At 40.8% G+C, this 14,949-nt stretch overlaps 2 protein-coding genes across 2 annotated transcripts in view; one reads left to right on the top strand and one right to left on the bottom strand.

Annotated features, from left to right (window-relative positions):
• The first annotated feature begins 4,628 nt into the window (after positions 1 to 4,628).
• LOC133649920 (uncharacterized) lies at positions 4,629 to 8,340 on the top strand. The gene is made up of 7 exons (XM_062046640.1): positions 4,629 to 4,939; positions 5,995 to 6,105; positions 6,226 to 6,340; positions 6,517 to 7,367; positions 7,536 to 7,722; positions 7,838 to 8,086; positions 8,252 to 8,340. Exons 1-7 carry the CDS (start codon positions 4,778 to 4,780, stop codon positions 8,338 to 8,340), a joined length of 1,764 nt encoding a protein of 587 aa, XP_061902624.1. The 5' UTR covers positions 4,629 to 4,777.
• Positions 8,341 to 14,776: 6,436 nt separating this feature from the next.
• Positions 14,777 to 14,949, bottom strand: part of LOC133649630 (uncharacterized) — a 2,435-nt gene continuing 2,262 nt past the window's right edge. The window contains exon 3 of the mRNA XM_062046254.1: positions 14,777 to 14,949. This exon is cut by the window's right edge and continues 890 nt beyond it. The gene's annotated coding sequence lies outside the window, so the exon portion shown is untranslated.

The following is a 14,949-nucleotide window of genomic DNA, read 5'->3' as shown; positions in this document are numbered from 1 at the left end:
AAAGTAACAAGTAAATGTAATTCAGTAAATGTAAGGCATCCATACCCACTTCTATGCTTCATAATCACAGTGAAGTTCACAAGCTCATGAAGTTGATTTCAGGTATGAAGGAGAAGATGAGAATAATACGATTTTGGGAAGCTCGATTACAAACACTGCCCCCCTTTTGGGAAGCCTGGGGAGATGCGGAGAGGAATTCCACCCAGGATGAAGGAGAAACTCTAATGAATCAAAACCAATCCTCTTAGTTCCGGCCCACATTTTTACACTGTGCTTCTCTTTCAGTACTACAATCCACTGCATGCTTTCACACAAGCTGGAAAACTGCGGATTTCAGCAGTAGGATCCGGAACCTCTTGACCTGGAGAAGACGTTTTAACAATAACTGAGCAAATGATTACTGGAGAAAACATCACCTTAGCCTTTGGAGAATGTGCCACTCATTTGTATTGACCATCTTAATACTGTATATTATTAGATACAATAATATCTCAGTTAGCGATCCGTTCAAAAACATCTGAATGAAACCGATGTGATACTTCCCATAAGAAGTCCCATAAATCCAATCGATCCGTTTCACACACCCAAAAATAACTAAGCACATTTTATAGGCATTAATTATTGGATTTGCATTTGAATTTATTAGATAAACCTTTACTGAAGATTCTTGTTGGCAAACATGCCAATGAAGTGAGCCACGCGGACGCCACATTATTACTGTGCTACGAGTTCTTTATTGAAATCAATATTGTTTCTCACCTTCTTTATCAAAGTGCTGGTACTCACAACTTTCTTTGACCCCATGGTGGATTGATTTGCAGTTGTACTCAATTAAAAAAAAACCACACAGAGTGAAGCACCAACGCGTGGTATTCTTTGTTTTGGTGCAAGGTTTTTGCGCCATGTTGTTATGCACAATTATTGGCTTTTAGCATCTTAAAGTTACAAAAAATATCAAAGTGATACATCCTTCAACTTTTCCTCCCTGAAAAAGCTAAAGCTAATGCACTAAAACAATTATTTTACAGCAAATTAAAGGCCTACTGAAATGATTTTTTTTTATTTAAACGGGGATAGCAGATCTATTCTATGTGTCATACTTGATCATTTCGCGATATTGCCATATTTTTGCTGAAAGGATTTAGTATAGAACAACGACGATAAAAATCGCAACTTTTGGTATCTGATAAAAAAAAGGCTTGCCCCTACCGAAAGTAGCGTGACGTAGTCAATTGAACATATACGCAAAGTTCCCTATTGTTTACAATGATGGCCGCATGAAGTGAGAAAGATTCGGACCGAGAAAGCGACGATTTCCCCATTAATTTGAGCGAGGATGAAGAAAGATTTGTGGATGAGTAAAGTGCAAGTGAAGGACTAGTGGGGAGTGGAAGCGATTCAGATAGGGTAGATGCTGTGAGAGCCGGGGGTGACCTGATATTCAGCTGGAAATGACTAAAACAGTAAATAAACACAATACATATATATACTCTATTAGCCACAACACAACCAGGCTTATATTTAATATGCCACAAATTAATCCCACATAAAAACACCTAGGTGTTTGTTATGCTAGCTCCTAGCTACTAGCTACTAACTCGAGCTAGTTATAGCTCGAGCGGGTAATATGGACGGGATCCCGTATATATAACCAGCCAATACAATTCAAACACCTGCACAACACACACACTCACTCAGCCCAAAGAACCGTTCACCTAACCCAAGGTTCATAAAGCTTATATATTTAACCAAAGTTACGTACATGACACGCACGTACGGGCAAGCAATCAAATGTTTGGAAGCGCGTGGGTGGGACCTGATATTCAGCTGGGAATGACTACAACAGTAAATAAACACAAGACATATATATACTCTATTAGCCACAACACAACCAGGCTTATATTTAATATGCCACAAATTAATCCCGCATAACAAACACCTAGCTCCTAGCTACTAGCTACTAGCTCGAGCTAGTTATAGCAAGCGATCAAATGTTTGGAAGCGTACTCACGGTATCGCGTCTGCGTCTGTTAACGAAGTCAAAGTCCTCCTGGTAAGAGTCTCTGTTGTCCGAGTTCTTCGATCTTGACTGCATCTTTCGGGAATGTAAACAATGAAACACCGACTGTGTTGTGTTGCTGACTTCCCTCGCAAAATACTCCGCTTCGCACCGACTTTCTTCTTTGCTTGCTCAGCTTTTTTCTCCATAATGCAATGAACAAATTGCAACAGATTCACCAACACAGATGTCCAGAATACATCCAGAATGAGATGAAAACAGCTATTTTGTATTGGATTCAATGGAGTCCGAATACTTCCGTTTCAACGATTGACGTCACGCGCATACATCATCCTCAAAGGCGTTTTGAACCGGAAGTTCCCCGGGAAATTTAAAATTGCACTTTATAAGTTAACCCGGCCGTATTGGCATGTGTTGCAATGTTAAAATTTCATCATTGATATATAAACTATCAGACTGCGTGGTCGGTAGTAGTGGGTTTCAGTAGGCCTTTAAGATTAAATTAAAGAAGCCTTTCACAATCGTGATGTTGTTCCAGTTGCTATGTTTGTTTGTTGACGTACTCGGTTTATTGAAATAGTCGCCCAACCTATCAGCGTCCCTGTGGAGTTTTTTTCCTGGCCCCAAACTGAGCCTCCCACACCCCTATAGGAGCCTTGTCTTAGATTTCCTTTTTTTTACTCATTTAAATGGGTCTGTGCTGAAAATTTTATTTTGTTTTACTTTTTAGGTTCAATGACAATAAAATGCTATCCCATCTTCCTTATTCCCTTCAATATGAAACTGTTTTATCCTTGTATGTTCTCACACTAATTTACCTCTGTTATCTTTGCCCGCCGCACCCTCTGCAACCATCTTTTTTCTTTGCCTTCCTTATTTACATTTTGTGACTAAACTCCAAACACTGTCTCAAGGGAGTGGGAAAATGATCAGAACAAAAGCACGCAGGACAAAGTCTTTGTGGTGCAGCCAGCTGGATGTATAAAGAGTTGGGGGTCGGTCGGGCCAAAGAAAGAGAGAGCAATGCAAGGGGAAAGAGGCGTGAGCCCAAAGCTCAGGGTGCGGGGTTAGGAAACGCGGTGCGCTCCTCTCTCATACATCCTGCATTCAGGTGCAATCAAGCAGAACTTCTGGCTTGCCGTTCCCCTTCTCTGTTATATTGCTGTTTGTGACATGTATGGCATCACCACCCCGCCCAGCTCTTAGCGCACAAAAACGCTTTAATGCTTGGTGCACTTATCCCAAAAGAAAGAATTTTGGTTCATATTAAATAGTCCAAAAAGCAATGTTTACTATTTTGTCTGAAAAGTTGGAAAATACGCATTTGTAGGAGGCGAAATGATCAGTTATTGAATAACAAATGTTCATAAAATCCCAGACTTATTTCTGCTGTAAATACATAAATGGGAATAACATAATATTATGTGAATAACACACTGGAGAAAATATTTCTAACTCATGTCAAATATACCCTCTTGAGAAGCAGCGTCCTCAGTGGTGGACATTTGCATTTCGCTTACTAGGGCTATTTTTTCCCCAAAATGTGGATCCTTGACAAAATACACTAAAAACCAATGTTGTCAAATTTATTGCATTAACTCATGCGATTTATCACCAAACATTTTCCATTATTAATTTACAAACACAGATTAATCACGGAATGTAGTTTGTCTGCACATGACCTATTATGCAAAACCAACTGCTCTTACCTATTGGTTGCTGTTTTGTGTATTTGGGATACAAATTAATCCCAAAAATGTGAATTCAAAAAAATGGAGGCATGGCGGACATATTTATAAAACAATCTTGCCTTCTTCCAAACAAATTCCAAACAAGCCGTTTGGAATTTGAGACTTTGGTGACATAGTTTGCATTGGTTATGTCAGCGGTTATCTCCATATATGGTAGAGGTTTACCTGAAGAGCTTTGCGCGAGACCGCCATTTTTAATCAGTTGTAGTTCAAAGTTGTAGTCGATAGTTTTCTTCTTTTCCTCTATCTTCTCGTTGTGGGGCAGACTGGCTCGTACATGCACATGAATACTAAAATGAGTGTGTTGCCATTTCTAATAAAAGTAATGTATAGTTGTAACTTATATCTGTCAGTAGACTACATGGAGGCTCTAAAAACTACAGCATGGCTGACGGGTTGGAGACGCAGTCCAAGGGGGCTTGGCCTGGAGGACTTCGGCACGTAAATAAGGCCACAATCTTAAAGGCCTACTGAAACCCACTACTACCGACCACGCAGTCTGATAGTTTATATATCAATGATGAAATCTTAACATTGCAACACATGCCAATACGGCCGGGTTAACTTATAAAGTGACATTTAAAATTTCCCGGGAAATATCCGGCTGAAACGTCGCGGTATGATGACGTATGCGCGTGACGAAGGCAGTTGAACGCGTCATCTTGGAATAGGTCCCTCCCAATTTAAACAGCTCTGTTTTAATCGCTAATTTCCACAGTATTCAGGACATCTGTGTTGGTGAATCTTTTGGAAATTTGTTCAATTAACAATGGAGACTGCAAAAAAGAGAGTTGTAGGGAAGCGGTGTGTTGCTGCTGGATGTAGCAACACAAACCAAAACACAACCGGTGTTTCATTGTTTCTTTTCCCAAAAGATGGCGGCCAAGCTTTACTATGGAACAAAGAAGTCAAGCGAACACGGTTGGATTGGACGACACATACGAAGTACAGTGTATTATGCAGCGAACATTTCGAAAGATCATGTTTCGAAGAGGGTCCCTTGCGAATGGCAGAAATGGGAATCAGCACTCGTCGACTCGTGCTGAAGAAAGGTGCGAAGCCAACTATTTTCGATAGACCACGGACAAGTCCGGAGCACCCGACCCCCTCCACAAGCGGACAGACTGGGCACATGAGGTCTGCATTTGCCAAAAGGGAAAGGAAGAGGGTAAGAATCTTGATATCCAGTTTTCATAGTCAGACTACACTGTTCCAATATCCATTTCTTTGTTCTCAATTGTTGAAACCCCCCCACCTCCACACCCCGGATTGTAAATAATGTAAATAATTCAATGTGATTATCTTGTGTGATGACTGTATTATGATGATAGTATATATATGATAGTATATATCTGTATCATGAATCAATTTAAGTGGACCCCGACTTAAACAAGTTGAAAAACTTATTGGGGTGTTACCATTTAGTGGTCAATTGTACGGAATATGTACTTCACTGTGCAACCTACTAATAAAAGTCTCAATCAATCAACCAAAACTAACACACACAGTCATAGACTACTCCAGTGGTTCTCAACCTTTTTTCAGTGATTTTCCCCTGTGAACATTTTTTTAATTCAAGTACCCCCTAATCAGAGCAAAGCATTTTTGGTTGAAAAAAAGAAAAAAAATACAGCACTATGTCATCAGTTTCTGATTTATTAAATTGTATAACAGTGCAAGATATTGCTAATTTGTAGTGGTCTTTCTTGAACTATTTGGAAAAAAAGATATAAAAATAACTAAAAACTTGTTGAAAAATAAACAAGTGATTCAATTATAAATAATATTTTGTACACATAGAAGTAATCATCAACTTAAAGTGCCCTCTTTGGGGATTGTAATAGAGATCCATCTGGATTCATGAACTTAATTCTAAACATTTATTTTGTTGAAGTATTATTCAATAAATATATTTATAAAGGATTTTTGAATTGTTGCTATTTTTATAATATTTAAAAAAAATCTCTCGTACCCCTTGGCATACCTTCAAGTATCCCCAAGGGTATGCGTACCCCCATTTGAGAACCACTGGACTACTCCATGAACAATGAAATAAATTAACAATAAAATAGTCTACATATAATTATTGCTTCAAGTTCTAGTCAAGTTCTTCTGCAGTATAAAGTATCGTACATTTACTGACATTACTGTCAATAGTGTCAATACTGTCAATAGATTACAATAGACAATAATATAAAGTATTGTACATTTGTACATTTACAGACAATAGATCAGATCATGGACAGTACGACTACGGCATCAGTGGCGGATGCGGTGGATGAACCAATGGCAATGGCACTAGATTTGCCTGATGAGGAGGGCGATCAAGATCAGGTTCGATTTGTTTTCCTAATCAATGTTCAAATGGATTACAGTTCAAGCCCAATCCAAAAGTATTCATAATTAATGTAAATGAGGTATCCATATTACATGTAGCTGTTTCTCCATTTCCAGGGAAATACAAGAGAACAAGGATGCCAGACGGACTGGGTACCGATTGGGACAGCACCAACAGCAATGACCAGTAGCAAGAGCACCCAAACAGGGAAAATACATCATAGATCAAAGGGTATGTCTATTTCGGTGACGAACATGATTCTGCACATCACAGTACACATTGCACGCTGCCTGTGCAGAGTAGAGTAGACAGATAAATTAGGTGATTCAAAGACAATAATTATTATGTGATTCTAGTTTAATTTTAACAGATTATATAAAACAACTTGTGCTTGATTTTATTGCTAGGACACCAGGTGACCCCAGAGATCCTCGAGAGGGTTAGAGCTCGGCCGGCCAGGGTTAGTGAAGTCCCATTGTCAAGTGTAGCAGCTCCATCTGACAGCCCCGAGATGCAGACTAACATAGCAGCTCCAGGTGTGTCTGGAATGCAAGCCAAGCTACGACCACCTCCTGCATTGTTTGATGAAGGACCAGCATCAAGTCCCACTGCGCCTTTTGTTGGTGGTTCTTCCGATGACAGCTATGTGCCGAGTGAGTCAACGACATCGGATCCGTGTCAATCTGACGGGTCGCCAGATCGCCCATGTACTCACCAGATGCGTGAAGAGGGCTGCCACAAGGAACCGAAGTACATCATCTTTGAGTCGTGCCTCCAGAGTCTCGTCAAGTGGTGTCACTGTCCAGTCTGTGGCAGCCAGGACATAAGCCCTTCTTGGGATTCGAACGGTACACAGCTGACCATGACTCTTCAATGTGCATCATGTGACCAGAGGAGTAGTTGGAGCAGCCAGCCAAACATTGGCCCTTATGCCGCGGGCAACATCCTGCTGTCTGCTGGCATCCTCTTCGCTGGGGCATCTTCTGGCAAGGTGTTGCAAGTGCTGAACAGCATCGGAGTGGTCACGTATGTGAAGAGGACATTTTTCAACCACCAGGAGCTCATCCTGCAGCCAGCCATCAAAAAGGTGTGGGAGGAACAGCAACGGACGCACCTCACCATGCTGCAGGTGGAAGGCCGACCCCTCGTCCTTGGTGGTGATGGGCGAGCAGACAGTCCGGGACACAGCGCCAAGTTCGGTACCTACACCACAATGGAGCTTGTGGCCAATGTGGTTCTCGACCTTCAGGTTGTACAGGTACGACCATATAATCTCACTAAAACACTAGTAACACAATAAGCAGATAAGGGATTTTCCAGAATTATCCTAGTAAATTTGTCTAATAACATTAACCATTTCAATGTATACTAAGCCCCTTTTTCATTTTTTTCTTTGCTCATTCCTTTTCTGTTATATATATTTCAGAGCAACGAATGTCTTGGCAGCTACCATATGGAGATGGAAGGACTGAAGAGGATGGTGGAACTGCTGATCAGCTGGGACCTGGATGTCGGGGTGCTGGTGACAGACCGACACAGACAGATCGCTAAATGGATTCGTGAAAACATGCCCAATACACGGCACTGCTATGACATCTGGCATGTTGCAAAATGTTAGTTGGATTATTTGTATGCATGACAAGTTGTGAAGTAGTGTGTACATATCAGTGATCAGATGAATGCGATATTGTATTTAATCCACAAATTTCTGTTTTTTTCTGTTTGTAGCCATCGGAAAGAAACTGAAGGCCATCGCCAAGCATAAGGACTGTGAAGACCTGAAGCCCTGGGTGCAAAGTATAATCAACCACCTCTACTGGGCAGCAGTGTCTACACCGCCTGGAGAGGGGGAACTTCTGGTTGCCAAGTGGAAGTCTGTGGAGCGACACATTCAGAACATCCACAAGGACCATGGCGACCTCTTCCCAATTTGTACTCATGGACAACTGCAACGGCAAAAGAAATGGCTCAAACAAAGTGAGTAGGCAAATAAGTTGCCCGAAAGCAGTGAGGGACTAGCAGTATTTTCCTGCACATCTTTTGAAAGTCAAAAAATTCAGATAAACTTGTAAGTAAATAACCAGTTTAAGTTGACTGGAACATTTTTGTAGAAACGTTGTTCTATTTTAAATTTATGTTTAGGTTCACGCTCAGCAGTGAAACTGGAGGAGGTGGTCAACAACAAGTCCCTGCTAAAAGATATCGCCAATAATAGGTACCGGATGAGGTAGAGGGCAGACGTGTGAGAGGAGGGCTCCGACCAAACTTTTCATTTACTCTTTAAAAGTCTAACTACTTCACGGTATTTTTTCCTGGCTGACGCACCCTTTTTTGTGCGAGATAGTGTGGCTATTGCGACGTGATGAGCAGCTCGAAGACAAAATCGGCAACAGCAATAACTCGAGCAGCGAGCGTCTCGGCTAAACTAGCTAACATGGCGGCCGCAGCAGCAGCTTCAGGGTCGGAAGACAAGAGAGCCGAATTCGAGGGTCAATCTGACCCAGTGACCAAGAACGACATCGAGGCTCTCCTCAATAAACAGCGCGATAGCTTCAAGGCTGATATGGCTTTTTTGATTCAACAGTCGACTGGGTCCCTGAAGCAGTCAGTCGATTTATTAGGACAACAGGTGACGTCATTTAACAGCCGGCTGACTAGAACCGAAGTTACAGTGGGTGAAAACTTTGAAAAACTCACCGAGATGGAAGCCGCTGTGAAGTCTCTGCAGTCCCAAACTACGGTGCTCCTGGAACGAGTGGAAGACCTCGAAAACCGGTCTCGCCGCTCTAATTTGAGGATTATCAACATCCCAGAGGGAAGCGAGAAGGAGCAAGATCCGACCAAATTTGCGTCTGACTTGCTAATGGCGATAGCGGGTCCTGATGTCTTCAGCAGCCCACCGGAGATAGAGAGAGCTCACCGCTCCCTCGGTCCCAGACCATTGGATGCTGGCGCCGGAAAACCGCGGACTTTCATTGTTAAATTCCTCCGTTTCCAGGAGAAAGAAAAAGTCCTCAGATGGGCCAGACAACATAAATTGGATTACCGCGGCACCGAGCTGAGAGTTTACCCGGACATCAGCCCTACTTTGGCCAAGAAACGAGCTGCTTTCAACCCCGTCAAAAATGCGCTCTACCTGAAAGGAATTAAATTTCGCTTGCTGCACCCCGCCCGTCTCCAGGTATCCTTCACAAATGAAAACTTGTACTTTGAGTCTCCACAAAAAGCCCAAGACTTTTACGACGAACGCATCGCTCCCACAGGTTAGTGGAAGATGACTTTGTATGGAAGACGTTTCAGGCCAAAATTACGTTGAAGAGGACATTAACGGGTGCGTCAGAAAAACAATGGACATTGTTTATTTAGGCTTGCAGGCAACTAATCATCCTGTTGTGCAACTTATTTGAGGTATGGTTATATTTGTTGGTCAATTTCTGCAATGCAACTTTTTTTTTTTGTCTTATTTATTTATTTATTAAATTTTTTTTTTTTTTTTTTTTTTTTTGCTTATTCCTATTTAAGTGTCATCTACTGTACATTATAGACACATTAGCAGATACAGGAGCCCTATCTGCTCGGTGATATTAGTTCACAGATTAATGTCATACGGAAGTAATAGAGTTTATGGAGTCCCGCTGCTAGTTCTAGTTCTTAGGACAAGCTTAGGGTGGTTTAGGAGTGTATATTTGTTCTTTGTTGCTATGGGTTTTTTTGGGGGGGTTTTGTGTGTTAGGTCCTACAAATTTGTCTTTTCTTTTAGTCCTATCTGTATGTTAATATCACTTCCTTCTACAAGGCATTGTGTCATCTCACCATATTTTTTATAAATGTGATTATGGCTAATACAAACAAAAAAGGGTTATCTTGCTTGAGATTTGTTTCTTGGAACATTAAAGGGATCAATGGCCCAGTTAAAAGAGGTAGAGTATTTTCCCATTTAAAACACCTTAAAACTGAAATTGCTTTCCTACAAGAGACTCATCTGACCACTAAGGATCACCATAGATTAAAGGCCTCATGGGTTGGACAATCTTTTCACTCAAATTTTAGCAGTAAAGCAAGGGGCACAGCTATTTTAATACACAAAAGAATCCAGTTTAGCCCAACAAATGTCATAACTGACCATCAAGGTCGTTTTGTAATAGTCTCGGGTTCTCTTAATAATATGTCTGTTGTCCTTGCCAACCTTTATGCACCCAATTGGGATGATGAAGCATTTATTAGGAAAGTGTTTTCACTTTTGCCAGACCTCAGTTCTCATCGTTTAATATTGGGGGGGGACCTGAACTGTGCAATAGACCCGTTGCTAGACAAATCTAGTCCAAGGCAGGGCCCCCCATTAAAAATGGCCAAAACAATTTCAAATCTCATGGGTCAAATAGGAGGTGTGGACCCGTGGCGCTTTCTTTACCCAGATAAAAAACAATTTTCTTTTTATTCTCAGGTCCATAAAACTTTTTCAAGGATTGACTACTTTTTCATAGATGATAATCTCCTTCCGGCTGTCGATAATGTAGAATATTCAACAATAGTGATATCTGACCATGCTCCACTGTCACTTGATCTTTCGTTTACACTCTTTAAAAAAACGCAGACTCCATGGAGGTTTAATTGCACACTACTCAATGATGACGGATTCTGCAAAACAATTTCCAAAGTGATAGATGATTTTCTTGTCACCAACAACTCTACTCCCATATCCCCGTCTTTACTTTGGGAGACATTAAAGGTGGTAGTCCGGGGAGAGATTATTTCTTATTCAGCAAGACAAAACAAATTGAGAAGACAAAAACAGGAGCAGCTCATGGAAAGTATAACAGAATTGGACAGACAACTATCAGTATCTCCATACCCTGATCTGGTTAAAGATAGACAAAATCTGCAAATGAACTATAATTTATTGTCAACACAAGAAACTGAAAAATTACTCTTACGATCGCGTGGCTTCCTGTACGAGCACGGTGAGAAGGCAGGGCGCCATCTATCACGCCAAATTAAAAGCCAGTCAGCATCTCGGCAAATTCGACAAATCAGAACCCTCACAGATGAACTTACAGTCATTCCTTCAGTCATTAATGACACCTTCAAATCATTCTACTCTGAACTATATACTTCACAATGCGCTGCTGATAAAACAATCATGTTGCGTTTCCTGGATAACTTGAAATTTCCATCCATAACTACTACTCAAGAGAGCGCTTTGGATCAACCTTTAGTAATCCGGGAAATTGTAAATTCAATTAAACTAATGCAGAGCGGCAAGGCCCCTGGCCCAGATGGCTATCCTATAGAGTTTTATAAAAAATTCTCAGATAAACTGACTCCTCTCCTTTTAAATATGTACAATGACTCTCTGGACCGGGGTACCTTGCCTCAAACTCTCACAGAAGCGTCAATAACTTTATTACTAAAACCGGGCAAAGTTGATTCTGACTGTAGTTCTTACCGTCCCATCTCTCTCTTAAACGCTGATTATAAGATTTTAGCTAAAGCACTGGCCCTTCGCCTTGAATCAATTTTACCAAACATCATATCACCTGACCAAACTGGATTTATGAAAAACCGGCACTCTTTTTCCAACATTCGTAGCCTTCTTAACATTATTTTTTCTCCAGCATCCGAGGAGACGCCAGAGGTGGTGGTCTCTTTGGATGCAGAGAAAGCTTTCGACAGGGTGGAGTGGGGATATTTATTGGAGGTCTTAAAGAGGTTTAACATTGGGTCTAAATATATATCTTGGATAGCACTTCTATACTCTTCTCCTAGGGCTGCCGTAAGCACAAATGGGATGTTATCCCAATTTTTCACACTTGGCAGAGGTACACGGCAGGGGTGCCCTCTAAGCCCATTGTTATTTGTTACTGCAATCGAACCCTTGTCCATTGCTCTTAAATCGGCCGGTATCAGTAAAGGAATCCATAGATGCGGTCTAGAACACACACATTCTCTATACGCGGATGATTTACTATTGTTTATATCTGATCCAATCTCTACCATTCCAAAGATTATTGATTTGCTAAACAATTTTGGATCATTCTCTGGCTATAAATTGAATTTCGCTAAGAGTGAATGCTTCCCTGTGAATAATTTGGCCCTTGAGATCCCTGATGGATATTTCCCATTTAAGATGTCTAGGAACAGCTTCAAGTACTTAGGTGTACATATTGGTCGCAAGCTACCAGCGCTCTACAAGGACAATTTTCCACCTCTAATCGACAAACTTAAATTAGATTTGGATAGGTGGAAAGATTTACACATAACTATTGCTGGCAGGGTAAACTGCGTCAAAATGAATGTGCTTCCTCGATTTTTGTATCTGTTTCAATGTTTGCCTATCTTTTTACCCAATTCCTTTTTTTGCATAATAAACAAACTAATTTCATCCTTTATATGGAAAGGCAAGACTCCCAGGATTAGAAGAGAGTTCCTGCAAAGGCATAGGTCCGTAGGTGGTTTATCACTCCCTAATCTAAAATACTACTATTGGGCAGCTAACATACACAAAGTGACTCTCTGGATCCAAGAACCTGAATTAATCTGGTGTAAATCTGAAGCTAGTTCCTGTTCTACCTCTCTCTTGGATCTACTTACATCAAAATTACCTTATCGACCATCCCAATTTACTTGTAGTCCAATTGTCATTTCTACCCTTAGAATCTGGTCTCAATTTAGAAATACTTTCGGCCTGCAGGGCTTATCCAACCACAGCCCCATTCATAATAACCACCTCTTCCTCCCTCCTAGCACAGATGTAGCGTTTTCTCTATGGAAGCAGTCAAACCTTAGCAGGCTAAAGGACTTATATATTGGTGATGTCTTCGCTAGTTTCAGTGAACTGTGTATAAAATTTGACCTACCAAAATCTCACCTATTTCGATACTTTCAGGTTCGTAATTTCGTTAAATTAAATAGTCTCTTTTTCCCTAATACTCCACCTAATTCGCTAATTGACTCAATTTTAGATATTCCCACAAATCAGAAAGGCCTAATCTCCAAAATCTACATCTTAATATCCCAGTTTAGTAAAACGTCTCTTGATAAAATCAGAGGGAATTGGGAAAAAGAGCTTGGCAGATCTTTAGATGATGGAGATTGGGATTCTGCCTTAACCCGAATTAACAACAGTACATCCTGTTCAAGGCTTAATTTAATACAATTTAAGGTTGTCCACCGTATTTATTTTACTAATTCCAAACTCTCCAAAATATACCCCAATATTTCGGATACTTGTAACAGATGTCACATGTCACCTGCAAACATGACGCACATGTTTTGGTCTTGTCCCCATTTGCTGGACTATTGGACAACTATTTTCAAACACCTTGCTAAGGCATTGGATTTAAACCTGACACCATGTGCAGAAATGGCTATTTTTGGGACGGTATCAGATCCCCAAATAAGGAGAAAATTTAAGGATAGTATCGCCTTTGCATCCTTATTAGCACGTAGGAGAATTTTGCTGGAGTGGAAGTCACCATTTTGCCCCAAAGCCTCCTTATGGCTTAAAGACCTTATGATTTATTTAGATCTGGAGAAAATAAAGTTTAATCTTAGGGGGGCACCTGGGAAGTTTTATTCTGTTTGGGGTGGTGTGGTTGACTACATAGCTAAATTAAAGACGCTATAGGACACATGAAAAGTTCACCTTTCACAAACCAGCTTCCTTTTTTTTTTTTCTTTTTTATTTACATTTATTCTGGGTGTATATTTATTATCTGCCTATGTTGAGAAGAAAGTGATGTACTAATTATTTTCCATTTGTGACTGTACCTTTAACTTATGTAGGATCTGGGGGGTGGGGGGGGGGGGGGGGGGTTGTGTGTGTATGGGGTGTGTGTTGGGTTGCTGTTCTTGGAAGTGGGTGGGGGGAAAAAAAGGAAAATGTGATTACTGTTCTATTGTATAGTGTAATACCTGTCAAATTCAATAAAAACATTTATTAAAAAAAAAAAAAGATATCGCCATGCTGTCGGGTGAACACCAGACTTCCAAGGTGGAGGCGTTCCATAGCCTTATCATACAGGTGAGAATTAGACTGATCGCCTGTAGGTGGTGTCGGTGGTTACCACCTGCCACTAGGACTTTGGTGGCCAGGGAGCAAAATACTAGAGCATACTAAATGAAGCCTTGATACAGTCAGTGTAAGCAAGAGAATGTTGGAGGTCCAACATAGTGGCTGGCATCTTGGTGAGAAAGATTGCAAACAATTCTGGCGTGGTGTTAACATTGAAAACAAAACAGCTTCATTACTGCAGGAGATCAAGCTTTAATAGCTGACTATTAACAGTTTAATACACAAACATTTGTATTCAAATTTACAAACAATTTATAAATTTACACACACATTGTATGGACGCATGACTGAATAAAGTGTCTTTTATCTTATACAGTTCGCACCGAAAATGTATGTCTTCTCATACATCGGAATGCTGTGCAGGTATGTTTCCACACTAATCTAAGTGTCACTAGTGTGTGCCATACTTTAGTACTAATTATTACATTATTCTGTTACCACACCTAGGAACCTGCTTGCTGGGCTGCACTGGAACGAAAATTCGAGCCGCCCTATAGCCACTACACAAGCGGGTGCTGAGCGCTATGCAGTACGCTACCCGAAGTATAAAGCAGGGGGCCATGTGGTCAAGAAAATCGCGACAGAGCCAACATACCGTAAGTGTAGAGGACACAAAACATGTAAACACTTGACACTTTGTATCATGATAATAATACTGTCAAGTTTCACTCTCCATGAGTATATTATGTTGTGAGCAGGAACATGTACAATTGTATTTTGCAGGCTACGTAGATGACTTGATCAGGGAGGTTGTTGCTGGCTGCAG

Source organism: Entelurus aequoreus, linkage group LG05 (genome assembly GCF_033978785.1).
Source record: "Entelurus aequoreus isolate RoL-2023_Sb linkage group LG05, RoL_Eaeq_v1.1, whole genome shotgun sequence".
NCBI classification, from domain to species: Eukaryota; Metazoa; Chordata; class Actinopteri; order Syngnathiformes; family Syngnathidae; genus Entelurus; species Entelurus aequoreus.
The sequence above is the reverse complement of the archived record's forward strand: the minus strand, read 5'-3'. Positions and strand labels throughout refer to the sequence as shown.

Coding starts and splice junctions, on each gene's coding strand:
- LOC133649920 (XM_062046640.1), top strand. CDS start 4,778: ATGGCAGAAATGGGAATCAGCACTCGTCGACTCGTGCTGAAGAAAGGT. Junction 7,368..7,535: donor TCGACCTTCAGGTTGTACAG/GTACGACCATAT, acceptor TATATATTTCAG/AGCAACGAATGTCTTGGCAG. Junction 7,723..7,837: donor CATCTGGCATGTTGCAAAAT/GTTAGTTGGATT, acceptor TTCTGTTTGTAG/CCATCGGAAAGAAACTGAAG.